We start from the raw sequence: 14570 nt of genomic DNA on the forward strand, positions 1-14570 counted from the left end.
GTCTCTCAGTCTCCGTTCAGTACAGACTTCAGATGATTTACAAAGACGCTTCCTGACTTTGTTTCTCTGCTGACGTTACAAACTGAACTCGAGCTCTGTTAATGACCTGAAGTTTCTGTGTTTTATTATGAAGAATGTGTGTGTTCACCTTCTGGGCCCGTCTCTTCTCCGCTCTCTGGCTCTGGTGGTAGATCCGGCTGAAGTTGGACACGATGACAGGAACGGGCAGGGCGATGACGAGCACGCCACTCAGAGAGCAAACGGAGCCGAAGATCTTTCCCATGATGGTTTTTGGAACCATGTCTCCATATCTGTGAGATTAAAAAAAAAAACAAAAAGCATGAAATAAAACTTTCAGAGTTTTCAGATTATTTAGATGAGCACACACTTTCATGGCCCTCACCCCCTGCTGAGTGATGATGTGTCCGTGATTCTGCAGATTTAAACAGATGAGTTTTGCATACAATCCATTTCTGAGATATTAAAGCTCAGTTCGAGCTGCTGACACCAACTTTATGTTCAGATTAAACACTCTGTTTAACTTTTTAGACAATCAGCAGAAATCTGAAGCTGACTCAGCATTTTCTGAGTCAAGCTGCAGTTCATTCTGCAACCACAGGGGGGAACCAGTGGTCTGCTCAGACTCCTGCTGTGAAGTTGTGCTCCTCGCTGTGATCAGACTGGGTTTACAGTCACACATTGGAAGACAGCAGAGAGAAACTTTATCATAAATCTTCCTCCAACAATCTACACGTCCGCTCTGACCTCCTCTGCTCATCTTCCTCTTCTGTTCTGACAGCTGAAGATGCTGTCAGCACTTCTACCTCAGCCAAATCATATGAAAATAAAAATGAATAAATTAAAGTTTCTGTTTTCTGTGTGTCAGTGACGGATCTCCTCGTCTCCTCCCACAGACCTTCAATCTGAGTCAGGCCAGGTCACAGGCTGTGTGTGTGTGGCTGTGCATTTACACATCTATGTTTATGACTCCTGTCATTAATACACACTCTCACATGAATTGATCATGTTTGCATATTTATGATGATTAGGATGTTTGCTCATTGATTATTGTTGAGAAGGACTTGTGTGTGATTCATCTCTGTCAACACACCTCTGTCCTGAAACAGCCGCACACACATGAATGACCAGATTGTAGAAATGAATAGAAAAGAGCAAATGTGTTGGTGTTGTGTTGATTTTGTGTAGTTATCATAATTTTGATTTGCATTAATTTTGTGTTTTTGACTTTGTTTTGACATCATGTTGTGTTGTTTTATTATTTCAATGTTGTGTTGTCCGTTTGATATTGTGTTGCTGTCTTCGTGCCATGGGGGGTATTCCACGAAGCTGGCTAAAGAAGGTTGGGCTATCGCCGGTAAGCGTGGCTTGAATAAGCGGCCACTTCAATCTTAGCTGCAAGTCGTTCCACTAACGAGGCTCAGCTGATTTTCAGAGACGCTTATTCAAGCCAGGCTGATCCAAGCTGCGGCTAAGCGCGCGTCCGCGGTAGATAAAAAGCCCCGACGTGTCGATTGTCGAAATGACCAAATCATGTCAAAACCGAGAGCGGAGACGTTTCCCTCAGCGGAGAAAACACCCCTCGTGGAGTCGTATGATGACTTCAAGGTGAAAATCACATAAAAGGATGTTTCATCAAACACTGACTAAAACAGCAGAAAAAGACATGTAGATGAGATGTCATTTTTTTTTTATTAGAGATGATTCAGCTGTCAGATGAGATGTGTCAGTGATACAGTGCCCTATATTTAAATAAGGAGGAAGACACAAAGTTATGTCACCATGTGGAATCACCTTTACATTATCATCATGATCAGAACGGACCGCCGGTAAAGGAGGGTATTTCTATGGAAAACTGTGGCTGTTGTCACCTTTTATATCATAAGACAATTTCTGCCTTTATTCTGTTATATGTTGACTGTACTTCGTGGGAGACAGAAGAAAGAAAATCAATTATTTTCAAATAGTTACCACAAGTGGGATCGAACCCACGCCGCAAATAAAACATAGATTATCGTGCATCAGTGCCCTACTCTCTAACCTCTCAGCCACCAACTTTCTTCCAATGTGGACAGACAGTCTAGTATCTGACATGTCTTGACTCACGGTTATTCCAGTCTAGTATAACTGGGGCGGTTCACCTGTCAAAGGATCACGCAGGTGTCCTAAAGCGAGCTCAGGGAGGACGGAAACCTCCCGTGGAGCTGGAGGACAAAAGCTCGCTTGATCTTGATTTTCAGTATGAATACGGACCGTGAAAGCGGAGCCTCACGATCCTACTGACTTTTTGGGTTTTAAGCAGGTGTCAGAAAAGTTACCAAAAGGTCTCAGTTTATGGTTCTGAACAAAAACATCATCTATTACAGGTATAGATTAATTTAATGTGACACCTGCAGTTCACAAGGCGTCTTTTAGAAGCCGGTCTGACCTTCTCTGAGACGCAGCTAAGGTAAGCCTGACGTTTAGCCTGACCGGGACCAGGCTTGTCGCACTGGCTAATTTACCATGGTTACCAAGCCACGCTAGCCCTAAGCCTCGTTTGTGGAACCCAACTCTCGCTAAAGTTAGCGCGGCTAACCCAAATAAGCCAGGCTTTGAGCTAAGCCAGCTTCGTGGAATACCCCCCTGGTTGGTTTTGTTGTGTCCCTGAGTTGGTGATGCTGTTGTGTAAACATTGTTTAGTCTATGTTGCATTGTATTTTTGATATTGTGTTGAAATGGTTGCATTTTCACTGTTTTCAATGTTGTTTTGTTATTTCAATGTTGTGTTGTTGTTTTTTTAAATGGGTAAAAACTGTGCTGTTATTGTTTTGTCTTGTGCTAATGTTGTTTTTGTGGAGTTGTTCTGTTAATGTTATATTGTCAGTAGTGTTAATGTGTTGTTGATTTTGTTTTAATTCTAGTTTGATGTGTTCTTTCGTCTTTTTTGGTGTAACGTTTCTTTTGTTTTCTGAGCTGTATTAATAATAGAGAAAGTAGAATAGAAATAGAATAGAAAAATAATAATGTAATGATAAATAAATTTTATATATAGGATAAATAATAATGTAATAATAATGTGTTGCTCCTTTGGTATTGTGTTGTTGTTATGATGTTGTTCTGTCAATGTTATCTTGCTCTTATATTGTTAATTTGTTGTTGATTTGTTTTCATGTTCGTTGAATGTGTTTTTTTCTGGTGTGTTGTTGATTTTGTTTTCATGTTGTCCTGTTAATGTTCTTCTATTTTGATGCAGCAGCACATTAATTTATGTAGCTTTTTTGTAGCTGTCTGAAAGAACGTCTCATTTAACATCTGCTCATTTTCACTATATTGTTAATTTTTATTTTCTAAACCTTCTGAAGCCAGTCTTTCACTCTGCTTGGACTAAATAAGAAGAAATGAAACTTTATTAACCCTGAGGAAATGAGAAACAATTAATCTTCTCTTCTTCAGCAATCAAAAAGTTTAATCCTGCTGCTCGGACAGTAATATATATTATTTTTATGAGTGTAATGAGCTGAGCAGCCTGCAGGGGGCGACACAGCTCCTTCACACTGATGTAGACGTGTGTTAAATGTTCAGATCATGTTTACTGCAGAGGAAGAGGACAACTCATCATCCCCACAATCACCTTCATCATCACCACACACACGTCTCTGCTAGCTGTGTGTGTGTGTGAGTGTGTGTGTGTGTGTGAGTGAGAGAGAGATAGGGTTGCAGCAGTCAGCAGTTTGTTCTCCCAGCAGACACACAAAGAGAACACGGTGTCACATCCACTAACATCTAAAGTTTACCTCCAACGTCCTCCGACAGAGGAGACACAGTTTTTATCTCTTATCTCCGTCTCTGTCTCTTTCTCTCACAGACACACACGCAAACACACACGCAAACACACACAGCACTAAAACAGGGACAACAGGTCTGCTTTCATCTGTTTTGTAATGAAGGTTTTCACAGCAGCACACTTAGGAGAGCACATCTTGAAAGGACTTATTCCAGATTTCCACTCTGAACAAGCGATGAATGGGGACAGTGAAGTGTGTGTGTTTTTGAGTGTGTGTGTGTTGACAGCGTAACAGCTTTAGTCGGTGCGTTAACATTACTTTCTGACTCTGAATCATTAATGCTTCAACTTTAAAGGACGTCTTGCCATTAACACACACACACACCCACACGCACACACACACACACATGCATACAGTAAAGCAGTGCCACTCAGAAACATGTTCAAGTAACATGTGTGAATACAGCATTTATTATAGATCAGCATTTACAGCTAAGTGTGTGTGTGAGAGTGCGTTTCTGTGTGTGAATGTGTGTGTGAGAGTAAATGGTAAATGAATTGCATTTACACCGCTCTTCCTCCACTCTCCCAACCACTCAAAGTGCTTTCCATTACATGTCATATTAACCCATTCACACCACACACACACACACACACACACACACACACACACACACACACACACACACACACACACACACACAATGCAAAGCACCCTCCGTGTCGATGCCCTTAGCACGCTGATGGCACGGCCACATGAAGTGGCCCTGGGGTTGAACCCCCAACTCACTGAACCACTGTGTGTGTAGGTGAAGAGATGCAGACGCTACGAGCATGCCATTTTCAGATTTCAGCTAATGTGCTAAAAGCTTATATGCTCGTATGTCAACAGGCTAAGAGCTTATCAAACAGTTGCTAGGTGCAGCCCTGTTAGTTGTGGCTGCCTGTTGCGGCAGCTCTCTCTTCTTTGTCTTGTTATTTCTTTGTCTCTTTTTCATCATATTTGTATTTGGAGTGGATCCTTACTCTGTATTGATACCAAACTGGTTTTGTCTTCAGTGATATTTTTACTATTTTTGCTCCTGTGTTTGTCTGGAGATCCTACATGTGACCATGGCTGTATTGTTTACATGTGAAATCAGCCGTTAGCAGCCTGTAGCATGTCAATGCTAACTGGTGCAAGACCGGATGTTTCCCCACAAGGTGAGGAGAGGGAGGTGAAGACGATGTCCTTGTTCTCAGGTGTGAGCTAAGAAGTGACGACATCGACCTGTCCTTCCATCCATCGTTTTTGGAACGTAAGATCTATCTCCAATAAGCTGGACGAGCTAGCCGTGCTAACCCAGCAACAGAGGAATACCAGAAGGCTGCTGCTGTATTCACAGACATGGCTAACAGAGCTAACACCAGACACTAATACCACATTGGAAGAGCTTCACCTGCTGTGAGCAGACAGGATCCAGGAGACAGAGACTGAACAGACTGCTGAAGAAGCTCAGTCCTGGACCCAGTGGAGGTGGAGGCTGGCTGAACTGGAGGATGATGGACAAGCTGTCAGCATCTATTTTCTTATGGACCTTTTTGCACTTTTATACGTGTTCTTACTTTTGTTTTCTGGTTTGCTGCTGTGACTCCTGAATTTCCCCTCTGGAATAAATAAAGTTTTTTCTATTCGATTCTATTCTCCTGCTCTGACTGTCAGATCTGCAGAAGGAGACATTAAACTCCACGTTCTAAGCTGCTGAGTCCTTCAGTTTTCATTTAGCAAAGGTTTACATAGAAGTTAAAAATCATCCATCATTCACAGCACCTTTTAAATCCTCTTGTACTCCATCATTTTTTTATTCCCGCATCAAACTTGGAACACTTGAGTAGCTTGGAGCCGCAACAGCTTTTCGAAACTCGGAAAGGAGGTCAGTTTACTTTCACTTTGATGAGACAGTTTCTTCTTCCCCTTCTGAAACTAATACCACAAACACAACACAACATGTGCCTAAAACAACTGTTTACACAGTCAGTGGTTAGAGTACAAGCACATGGATCTACAGGGAGTAAGTGAGGGATCAGGAGAGCATGAAGAGCTGGAATTCTTCTCTTGGGAATCATTTCAGCAGAGGAAAAGAAAGAGGACGCTAAAGAAGGAGATGATGGAGGCTCTGATGGTGATGAGGGGGAGCAGAGCAGTGTGTGTCTCGTGCACAGATGTGGCTCTCACACAAACCATCCATCTTGTTCATGAAACATGTAGAGGCACCTTGATTTATTTGACCTTTGACCTCTTAACACAGGGACTCATCAGAGACACATCCATCATCACGACACAAACACACGCATGCATACAGTCGGTGTGTCCTCTGTCTCTGACTTTAGGAAAAACTCGTCTTTGTGTCTCCGTCAGGGAGAAGGAGACACCCTGAGATCAGACAGGAGGAGGGGGGGAGTATGTGAGGGAACTGATGCTCCACACAGAGTTTGTGTGATGCATGATTTAAACAGAAAGCTAAAGGCTAATGTCAGACATTTAATACAGAGTGAACTGTTTTCAAAGTCCTTCAGCTGCTTATTCATTACAGATTTACATTAGATACATAGAGGACACTTTGAACATTCACTTTAAGACAGCCACTGACCTTGTTCTTTGCCTACACTAAAGCTGCAGATACAAAATACTAATGAATCGACTTAACCAACAAAGAGCTAAAGAGCTGAAAAGATTATAAACTCTGTATATCTGAGGAAAAACAAACACTTTCATGTTTTTTTTACCGATTATCGTTAGGACTGTGAAACACTTCATTTTTCAAATTCCAAATAATCGCAAAATATCTAGAGATAATTAAAGTTAATAACAATTTCAATGCTATGTGCAAAATTCCATAATTTTGCATTTCAGAACATGTTTTAAGTCCATACTGACATTATAAACTTAAGTTGTGATGTCTTTCGAGCAATTTTCAGTTGAGTTTTGGAAACAGTGACAGAGTGAGCGCTCTGTGTTTGTCTTTTTTGTCTTGGTTTTAGCAAAACAAAAGCATCAGCATTAGTAGGATTAGAGTGAGCGCTCTCACCGACCTACTCTATAGACAATTTGTGATGTTATGATCTTGGACATTACAATCTTTGACTTTACATTTTGTGGCATTATGACTCTATGACTCTATGATCTTGGAGCTGACAATCTTTCACGTTATGACATTGTGGCTCCGTCATTTACGATTGTACGGTTTTGAAGCCAAAATTCCCCCGTCACAGGTGCCGCCATTGGTAGCAGTTGTGTAGGCAGAGTCTTAGCAGTAGAGACTGTGAGGGATTCTGGGAGAATCTGAGTCAAGCTGAGTGACAGAAATAATCATTATTTTTTTTATTGCGAGAGTCGCATTTTTAACCTCAAATAACTAATGAAAATGAAACTTTACAAAAAAAAAGAAGACTTGAATACAAGGCGCCCAAATGTCATCTTCAAAGCGGCTCAACAATCAGACATGAGAAACATTTCTACGAGGTGTATTAATTTTCTAAAGTTTGACCACAGCCCATCTGGAATGACTGGAGAGCCAGATTTTTTTTTACCTATTCTACAGCCAGCCACCAGGGGGAGCAGTTTTTGTGGCGACCTCACTTATAGCCAAGCAAGTTGATGTCCATTTTTTAGAGAGTCTATGGTTATGATCTTGGACAAAATTATCTTCGGCGTTACAATCTTAGGAAAATACTTTTTGCTAGAGCCGACTTCACCACATTTTTAAACGCTTCAGCCAGGGAGACCTTTTGTCTGTGAGTAAAATGTGTAATTGCACTTCAGAACAAGGATTTTTTTTCAGAGAGTAATGTTAAAAGTTTTCTGTTGTTTTGTTAAGCAGTGACACTTTGTAGATGAATACGTCCATGTCATGAAAGCTGATTTATTTATTTCTTAATCCCTTTGTAATGTCTCCATTTCATCGTGCTGGTTCAACCACAAGCTCTGAAAAAATTACTGGACAATAGTGTCTTTATTTGGAGACTACAGGAATTTTCTCAGCAAGCTGGAACATCACGTTGATTTCAGACTTCTATTTTACAACATATACATCTGGAGTTACATTGATGAAGAAATTTTTTTTTTTTTTTCTCTTCTCCGTTTCTTTCCTGCCGTGTTTCTACTGCAGTCTGGTTCATAATAGCTGTTTTGTCCTGCTGAGCTCCAGATTAATGGTTTTGACACAACACATTTCACAAACTTTGCTTACAAAACATCAAATTTCATAAAATTACAATTACAGTTTATGTTTTGTTCAACATGAAAGTCTTACACAATACACTTGCAGATCAGAGGCCTGAATAATATAAACTAAACTTACTAAATTGTTTTTGTATTTCAACTTTAAACAGAGCATCTTCCGACTATTAAATTCCAACTTGTTGCAAAGAACTTGCTCCGAGAGCGTCCTGTAATCGAGTATTTTCTGCTTTGTGTGTCAGTGTTACAGTGTGTTGATTCAGCAGCATACAGAGCCGTGTTTTTCTGTTGTTCTGCCACACAACACAAACCGCCTGGAGCTAACAACTAGTGGATCTCTGCTGAGATCATCGACAAACACTGCTCACTTCAGGTCAGATCTCTGAGTCTGCTCTGTTAGAGTTAAATACAGCAGATAAACCCACAGAAGACGTGCTGAATGTACCAATTCGAGCGGTGTCCAAATGTTTAAGGGCTGGTTTGAAGACGGAAAATCAGTAAGATGGCTAAAATCTGTAGGAATAACACCGACTGATGATGTGTCGCTGCTTTTTCTGACATGTATAGCCGTTTGTTTGAATATCTAAACATTTACAGTGGCTATCCTGTACTACTGCTTATGGTCTTTTTCTAACAAGCTATTATTTTTCTACTCACACACACACACACACACAGTTATTCATATAAACACCAATTTGACAGCAGCTGAAGAGGAGAAGAGGAGGAGAGGAGGAGAGGAGAGGGAGAGGATGCAAATTTATTTCTCAGCTGTCGATGCTCCACATTAATAAGGAGCGAAAATAGAATTCATACACACAAAAACACACACACACACACACACACATACAAAGGGAGTCCATCAGTCTCTGTCACAGTCAGAGTTATTGACCAGCAGCAGCTCTGTGTGTGTTCACGTTTCTCTGTAACACCGGTGTTGTGAGTCAGCTGGTGTTTTAGAAACTGTGACACTGAAGCTCTCTGCTTTCTGTTATCACCACTGGGATCTGCACAATGGACGCACACGTGACACATGAAAATAAACAAGAACCCCTTAATGACCATAAGACTCCCTGAGATAATCATTACAACCACCTACAGATCATCAAGACCCACTCACTTGACCTGAATAACCTGTTATTACAGCTCTAATGCCACTTTAAAGACCCCTCGTGTTGTTATGGATCCTTTAACATATCAAGGGTCTATAAAAATCATACAAAGCACCATTAAAACCACTATTATAGCCAATGAACATCATTGACCACCAGAAACTCTCTAGTGACCTCATGATGACCCAGTTAATACAAGATCCTCCAACATAATCCACTCTTTGAGGCCAGACCTAAAGCCTCTGTTTCCACCATGTGGTTCAGTTTGGTTTGCCTCATTTTGAGTAAAACCAGGACAGACCCCCAAATTACCGACCCGTACCATCCCATTTTTTGGTACCCTTCTGTTGGAGTGGGAGACATACCAATCTGACTCCAGAAAGTGGAGCTAGGAACACTGCAGTCTGTTGATTGGTTGAAAGAATCTCCACTTCCTGTGCAACAGTGGTGATAAAGAACAACACTTGACCCTGACATGTTTTAATCTCCAGTCGACTTCATGAAGATAACTTTCTTTCTGTTTGTAAAACGGCGCCATGAAACAGCGTGAAACTACTGTGCCGCATTTTTCTTCTTCTTCTTTCTTCTACTTTTACTTCATTAGTGGGAAACACTGTGTCGCGCTGCTATGGCGCCATGCTATTATGTAGCTAATGTGGCTATAGACATTTGGCTTTCAGGCCGCCTTTCAAGAAGGTTGGCTAGTTGGCTGTAGGGATCATAGACTGTAAAAAAAATGGACGTCCGCTTGCTTGGTTCCCCCTGGTGGCTGGCTGCAGTATAGGTTAAAAAATCCAGCTTTCCAGCCATTCCAGATGGGCTGTGGTCAAACTTTGAAAATTAAAACTCCTCGTAGAAACATTTCTCGTGTCTGATTGTTGAGGTGATTTGAAGATATCATTTGGCTGCCTTGTATTCAAGTCCTCTTTTTTTTGAGAAGTTTTGTTTTCATTAGTTATACAAGGTTAAAAGCAAGGTGTTCCGTAACATTCAACGATGATTGATAGCTGCCACGCTCGTGTATTTTTTCGGGGGTTGTAAAATATGTCGGGATGTAGAGTCAAGAAGTGATTAAACTCTTAAAAGAAAGAAAATATATATTATTTTGTCGCCCAGCTCCACTCAGATTCCCCCAGAATCCCTCACAGTCTCTGCTGCGCAAACTCTGGCTACACAACTGCTACCAATGGTGGCGCCTGTGACGGGGGAATTTTGGCTTTAAAACCGTACAATGACAAATGGCGGAGCCACGCTGTCCACTCTTTATACAGTCTATGATAGGGATGGGTACCTTCACATTTGAAATGATACGGTACAGGTGCCTGGTACCTGGCAATTGGTATCTGTACTTAACGGTACCAATTTTTGGTACTTTTTTGTGTTGATGTGGTAAAAAATTTCAATTTGTCTAATAGTAAGAAAAGTATTTTTCCAGTTTAACATATTTGTTCGTCAATATACAACCTTATAATGCTGTGTTCATGTCCAGCATGGAAAACCACCTACTCTTCCACTCCCTAACAGTCACAAGGATGCATTTAGGTACGTAAACATGGTACCTTTTGGTTTGATGTGAATTGGTACCCAGTACTTTTGACAGAATTTGGTCAGTATCTATAAAAGCACCTAATTTGGAACCATCCCTAGTTGGCTATGGAAACACAAACAGGATCAGGATTTACTGATCCAAACCAGACCGCTTGGTGGAAACGGAGCTTAAGTCTTTCTGGAGCCTCTCGTGAGAGTGATACTGTGCCACTCAGACACCCTGATGATTCACTGTGCTCTTTTTACTGACTAATGAAACCTATAAATGCTTCCTCAAACCATCTCCCTGCTCCATGAGTCCAGGAATCTCTGGAAGTCATAAAAAACTCCCAAACCTTTGCTCTCCTGATTCCTGCTTACAGAGTGTAAACCAACACAAACATCCCTCAGAGCTCAGACAGGAGAAACTTTTCCATTAACTCCGACCTTCAAACTGAACAGGATGCGAAATGAACCACATGAAGGATGAGACGCAGCTAATGATGAAGGATGATGATGATGGAGGTGGCAGGTTTTTAATCTGCAACAGGTTTGACAGACCTGGGGAACAAACGCATCATAACTTTCTTAAAGTCTACTCAAAATGTTTTCACAACAGTTATTTAGCGGAAATCAATCTAAAGTGCTTCCAAAATTCCTCTTCCTCTGCAAAATATCTCCAGCCATCAAAACATCCTGACTCTTGTTCCAGATCAGCTCTGAAGGAGAGTCTGTCAGTGCTCCTGTAGTCTCAGTATCCGATGCACTCCAGGTGTGTGTGTGTGTCTGCAGACAGGCCAACATGAAGTGTGTGTTAGTGTCTCCGACTCGTCCTCTCTGTCCTCCGTCTGTACGGGATTAATCCCTCTCTCCTGCCGGACGATAAAGCTACCTGCTCTGCTCTCAGCTTATCTCAGCTCTCGTCTTAATTACAAACTCGAACCTCAATTATCCTCTCCGACAGCGAGCCGACCTCCGACCTCTGATCAGAGAAGGAGGAAGAGGAAACAGGGAGAGGAAAAGTGAGGAGTTACGAGCAGTCTGTGCAGGAAAAGTCTCTTTATTCTGCTGATGATCCTGTCCATGTTTCTCCGCTAACACCTGAACTTAATGTCAAATCTTCCTCTGCAGTCGCACAGAGGAGGAAAACAGTGGGTCCTTGGTTTCAGACAGAGGGAGACTCTTTGTGTTTGGCTAACAATGGCTGATGGTCTTTAATTCTGACTGCCACTCTGCTGCAGGTAACATTAGCGCTAAGAGTGACCACCTCTTTTCAGTTGTTTGACTGAGGGTGATTTAGACTTCAAAACCATTAAGTGAGACACTAAAGAATTGTATAAATCAGATCAACTCTCCAACACTTAATCACGGCAAAAAAACGAAATCTTATCAAGTGTTTTTGTCGTATTTTCAGCAAAAAATGTTTTTTTAGACTTGATCTGAGCCACATTCACCTGATCAGTCCAGAAAAATGTCTGATTTCAAGTTTTTTAAATACAAAATGAGGTCTGAATTGCCTGTAACAAGTTTTTAAAAAACCTGCCAATGGAACAAGAGAAAAGTTACTTGTATTATGACATTATTATAGTTTTAAGCAAATTTTTCTTGTCCCATTGGTAGATTTTTCTACCAGTCTTTAAATAACTTGAAACAAGACACTTTTCTGGACTGACCAGTTGAATGTTGCTCATATCGAGTATTTCAAGACAACTTTTACTTAAACAAGAGAAAAACAATTGATAAGATTTCAGTTTATTTGCAGGGATAACTGTCCAGCCTATTTGGGGTTAGAAGAAAAAAAATAGACTGCAAACAAACAAAAAAATATCATTTTATAATGTTTTTATTTCTTAGAAATATGACTAATTAAAGTTAGAGATAAAAATCAGAATTCTTAAAAAATATAAATCTGACACTTAAGACTGAATTTTGAGAAAACAATTCATGAGATTATATTCAGAACGCTGAGAAAATTTAATTCTAAGAATGAAGTCAGATTTTATGATAATTAAGTCTAAATTCCACCAAAAAAAAAAATACTCCGAACTTAATTTTCACAATTTTCTTAGAACCCGAACTATTTCAAATTAAGCGTAGATTTCCTGAGATTCAAGGAAAGAAATTTCAATTAGATTTTTGCGTTACAAATGTATTTTTCTGAGACTGAAGTCATAATTCAGAGAAATTAAAATCCTGAATTTGAGGTTTGAGTAGTTTGAGTTAAAAGCCAGAATTCTGAGATAAAGGTCAGAGTTATTAGGAGAAAAAAAATCATATTTCAGGGCTGAAATTTAGTAAAAAATTGTGAAAAAAGAAAATGATGAAATGATAAAAATGATAAAAATGATAAAATTCTAAGTCTGTATTCTAAGAAAAAGTCTGAATTCTAAAAGCAATAAATAAATAAATAAATAAAAAATACAGAAACCAAAATAAATAAAATAAAATAAATATTCAAAAAACAAAACAAAACAAGATCTGAATCATTATTTTTCAAACCTTTTAAGATTGGAGATTGAATGAGTATCATGAGTAAAAAGTTGACAAAAAAAGGTCAGAATACCCTTTCCTTTTCCTCAGAAGTCTGACTTTGTAGTTTTTAGATCAATTTCCAAATAAAAATGGAAGCTTGTTCATTCCTCCTCACTGAGTATTTTGACCCGTTAAAAAATAAAGTTTTTATCCAATAAGGATCTCTCTCATGACCTCTCTGATTTGGATCTTTTTATTGCATGCAGTCATTAAAGGTGGACTTAGTCATCATAAAACTTCAACTCGAGTTTGGGTTACACCTGGCACCTTTTTCCTGTCGACTTCAGCATATTTACAGAATCATTCAAAGCTGCAGCATGTGATGAAATGAGATGCATTTTGTTTTTTTTCTGTAAAATAAAACTCAGTACAGTGGAGTTTTACAGGCTGACTGCACTGACCAGGCAGACACACACCAGCAGCTTCATAATGAGCTTACAGAGAAACAGAAACTACAAATTTAGAAAAGATGCAAATAACAAGCTCAAAGTAAAGTCCAGACAAAACATCTAACAGGCAAACAGACAGCAGATACAGAAAACATGCAAAATAGAAATAGAAATAAAACAAATTTAACAGCTCGTTGGAAAACAAAACTCTCAGTAGACTTCTGCTGAAGAAACAAGCCAATCATTCACTGTTTAAACATATCTTGTGTATTTTCTGTTAACCAGGTAAAGACATGAGAAAGTGTTGGATGAGGAAGGATAAATCAAACCCACACGGAGAGATAATGAGCACACAGGAGATAATTTCCTAGATGCATAAAAATGCTGTCACTAAAGTATCTGAGTAGTTTTATGCTGATGTTTGGAGCTAATAAAGCTGGTTAACCAGTTTAGACTGATTAACTTATATTAAAAAATAACCACGTTGTTCGTGTGAGATCTTTGACTGAGCTCAGAGAGCAAGATGAGGTATTGATGTGAGAACACAGAACTATAAATCACCCAGCGAGCGGTCAAATCTGCGTTTATAAAACCATCTGTCTCCGTCTGAGCTCTGACCCCCGATTGGTTCGTCTCTGCGCGACCACCGGCTGATCGATGACATCACAGGTGGAGTATTGATCTATGGATTGGCGATAACTGGACTGAGCTGAACACTTCATCCGTCAGCTGGTCCATCGACATGACGCCGAGGTTGAAACTGACACAGAGTGGCCGCCGCGGGCAGAGATGGAGCGATTATTTAACGAAATGATCGACGGTGCGGTAGTGGCAGGAAGATTAATGCTGGTGTTATGCATGAGAGTGCCCCCTACAGGCCACATATGAACAGATGCACTGATTTCCAAGGTATAAAAAACACACTTTTTCTCATCATACATCTTTGTATGTTTAACATCCTATTCTGAGATTAATTCTGAATCTTCCTGAGAGTAAATATGAGAAAATGA

General features: G+C 40.0%; 1 protein-coding gene across 2 annotated transcripts in view; it reads right to left on the bottom strand.

Annotated features, from left to right (window-relative positions):
• The window catches only part of LOC141810558 (A-type voltage-gated potassium channel KCND2-like), a 78963-nt gene that overhangs the window by 9734 nt on the left and 54659 nt on the right, over positions 1-14570 (bottom strand). For both annotated transcript variants that reach the window (XM_074698233.1, XM_074698234.1), the window contains exon 2: positions 149-311. In XM_074698233.1, the coding sequence (XP_074554334.1) occupies positions 149-311 (163 nt within the window). The remainder of the gene's footprint in view (positions 1-148; positions 312-14570) is intronic.

The sequence above is a fragment of the Halichoeres trimaculatus genome, unplaced genomic scaffold (assembly GCF_033239565.1).
Source record: "Halichoeres trimaculatus isolate MK-OKI-2021-1 unplaced genomic scaffold, fHalTri1.1 fHalTri1_scaffold_21, whole genome shotgun sequence".
Classification (NCBI taxonomy): domain Eukaryota; kingdom Metazoa; phylum Chordata; class Actinopteri; order Labriformes; family Labridae; genus Halichoeres; species Halichoeres trimaculatus.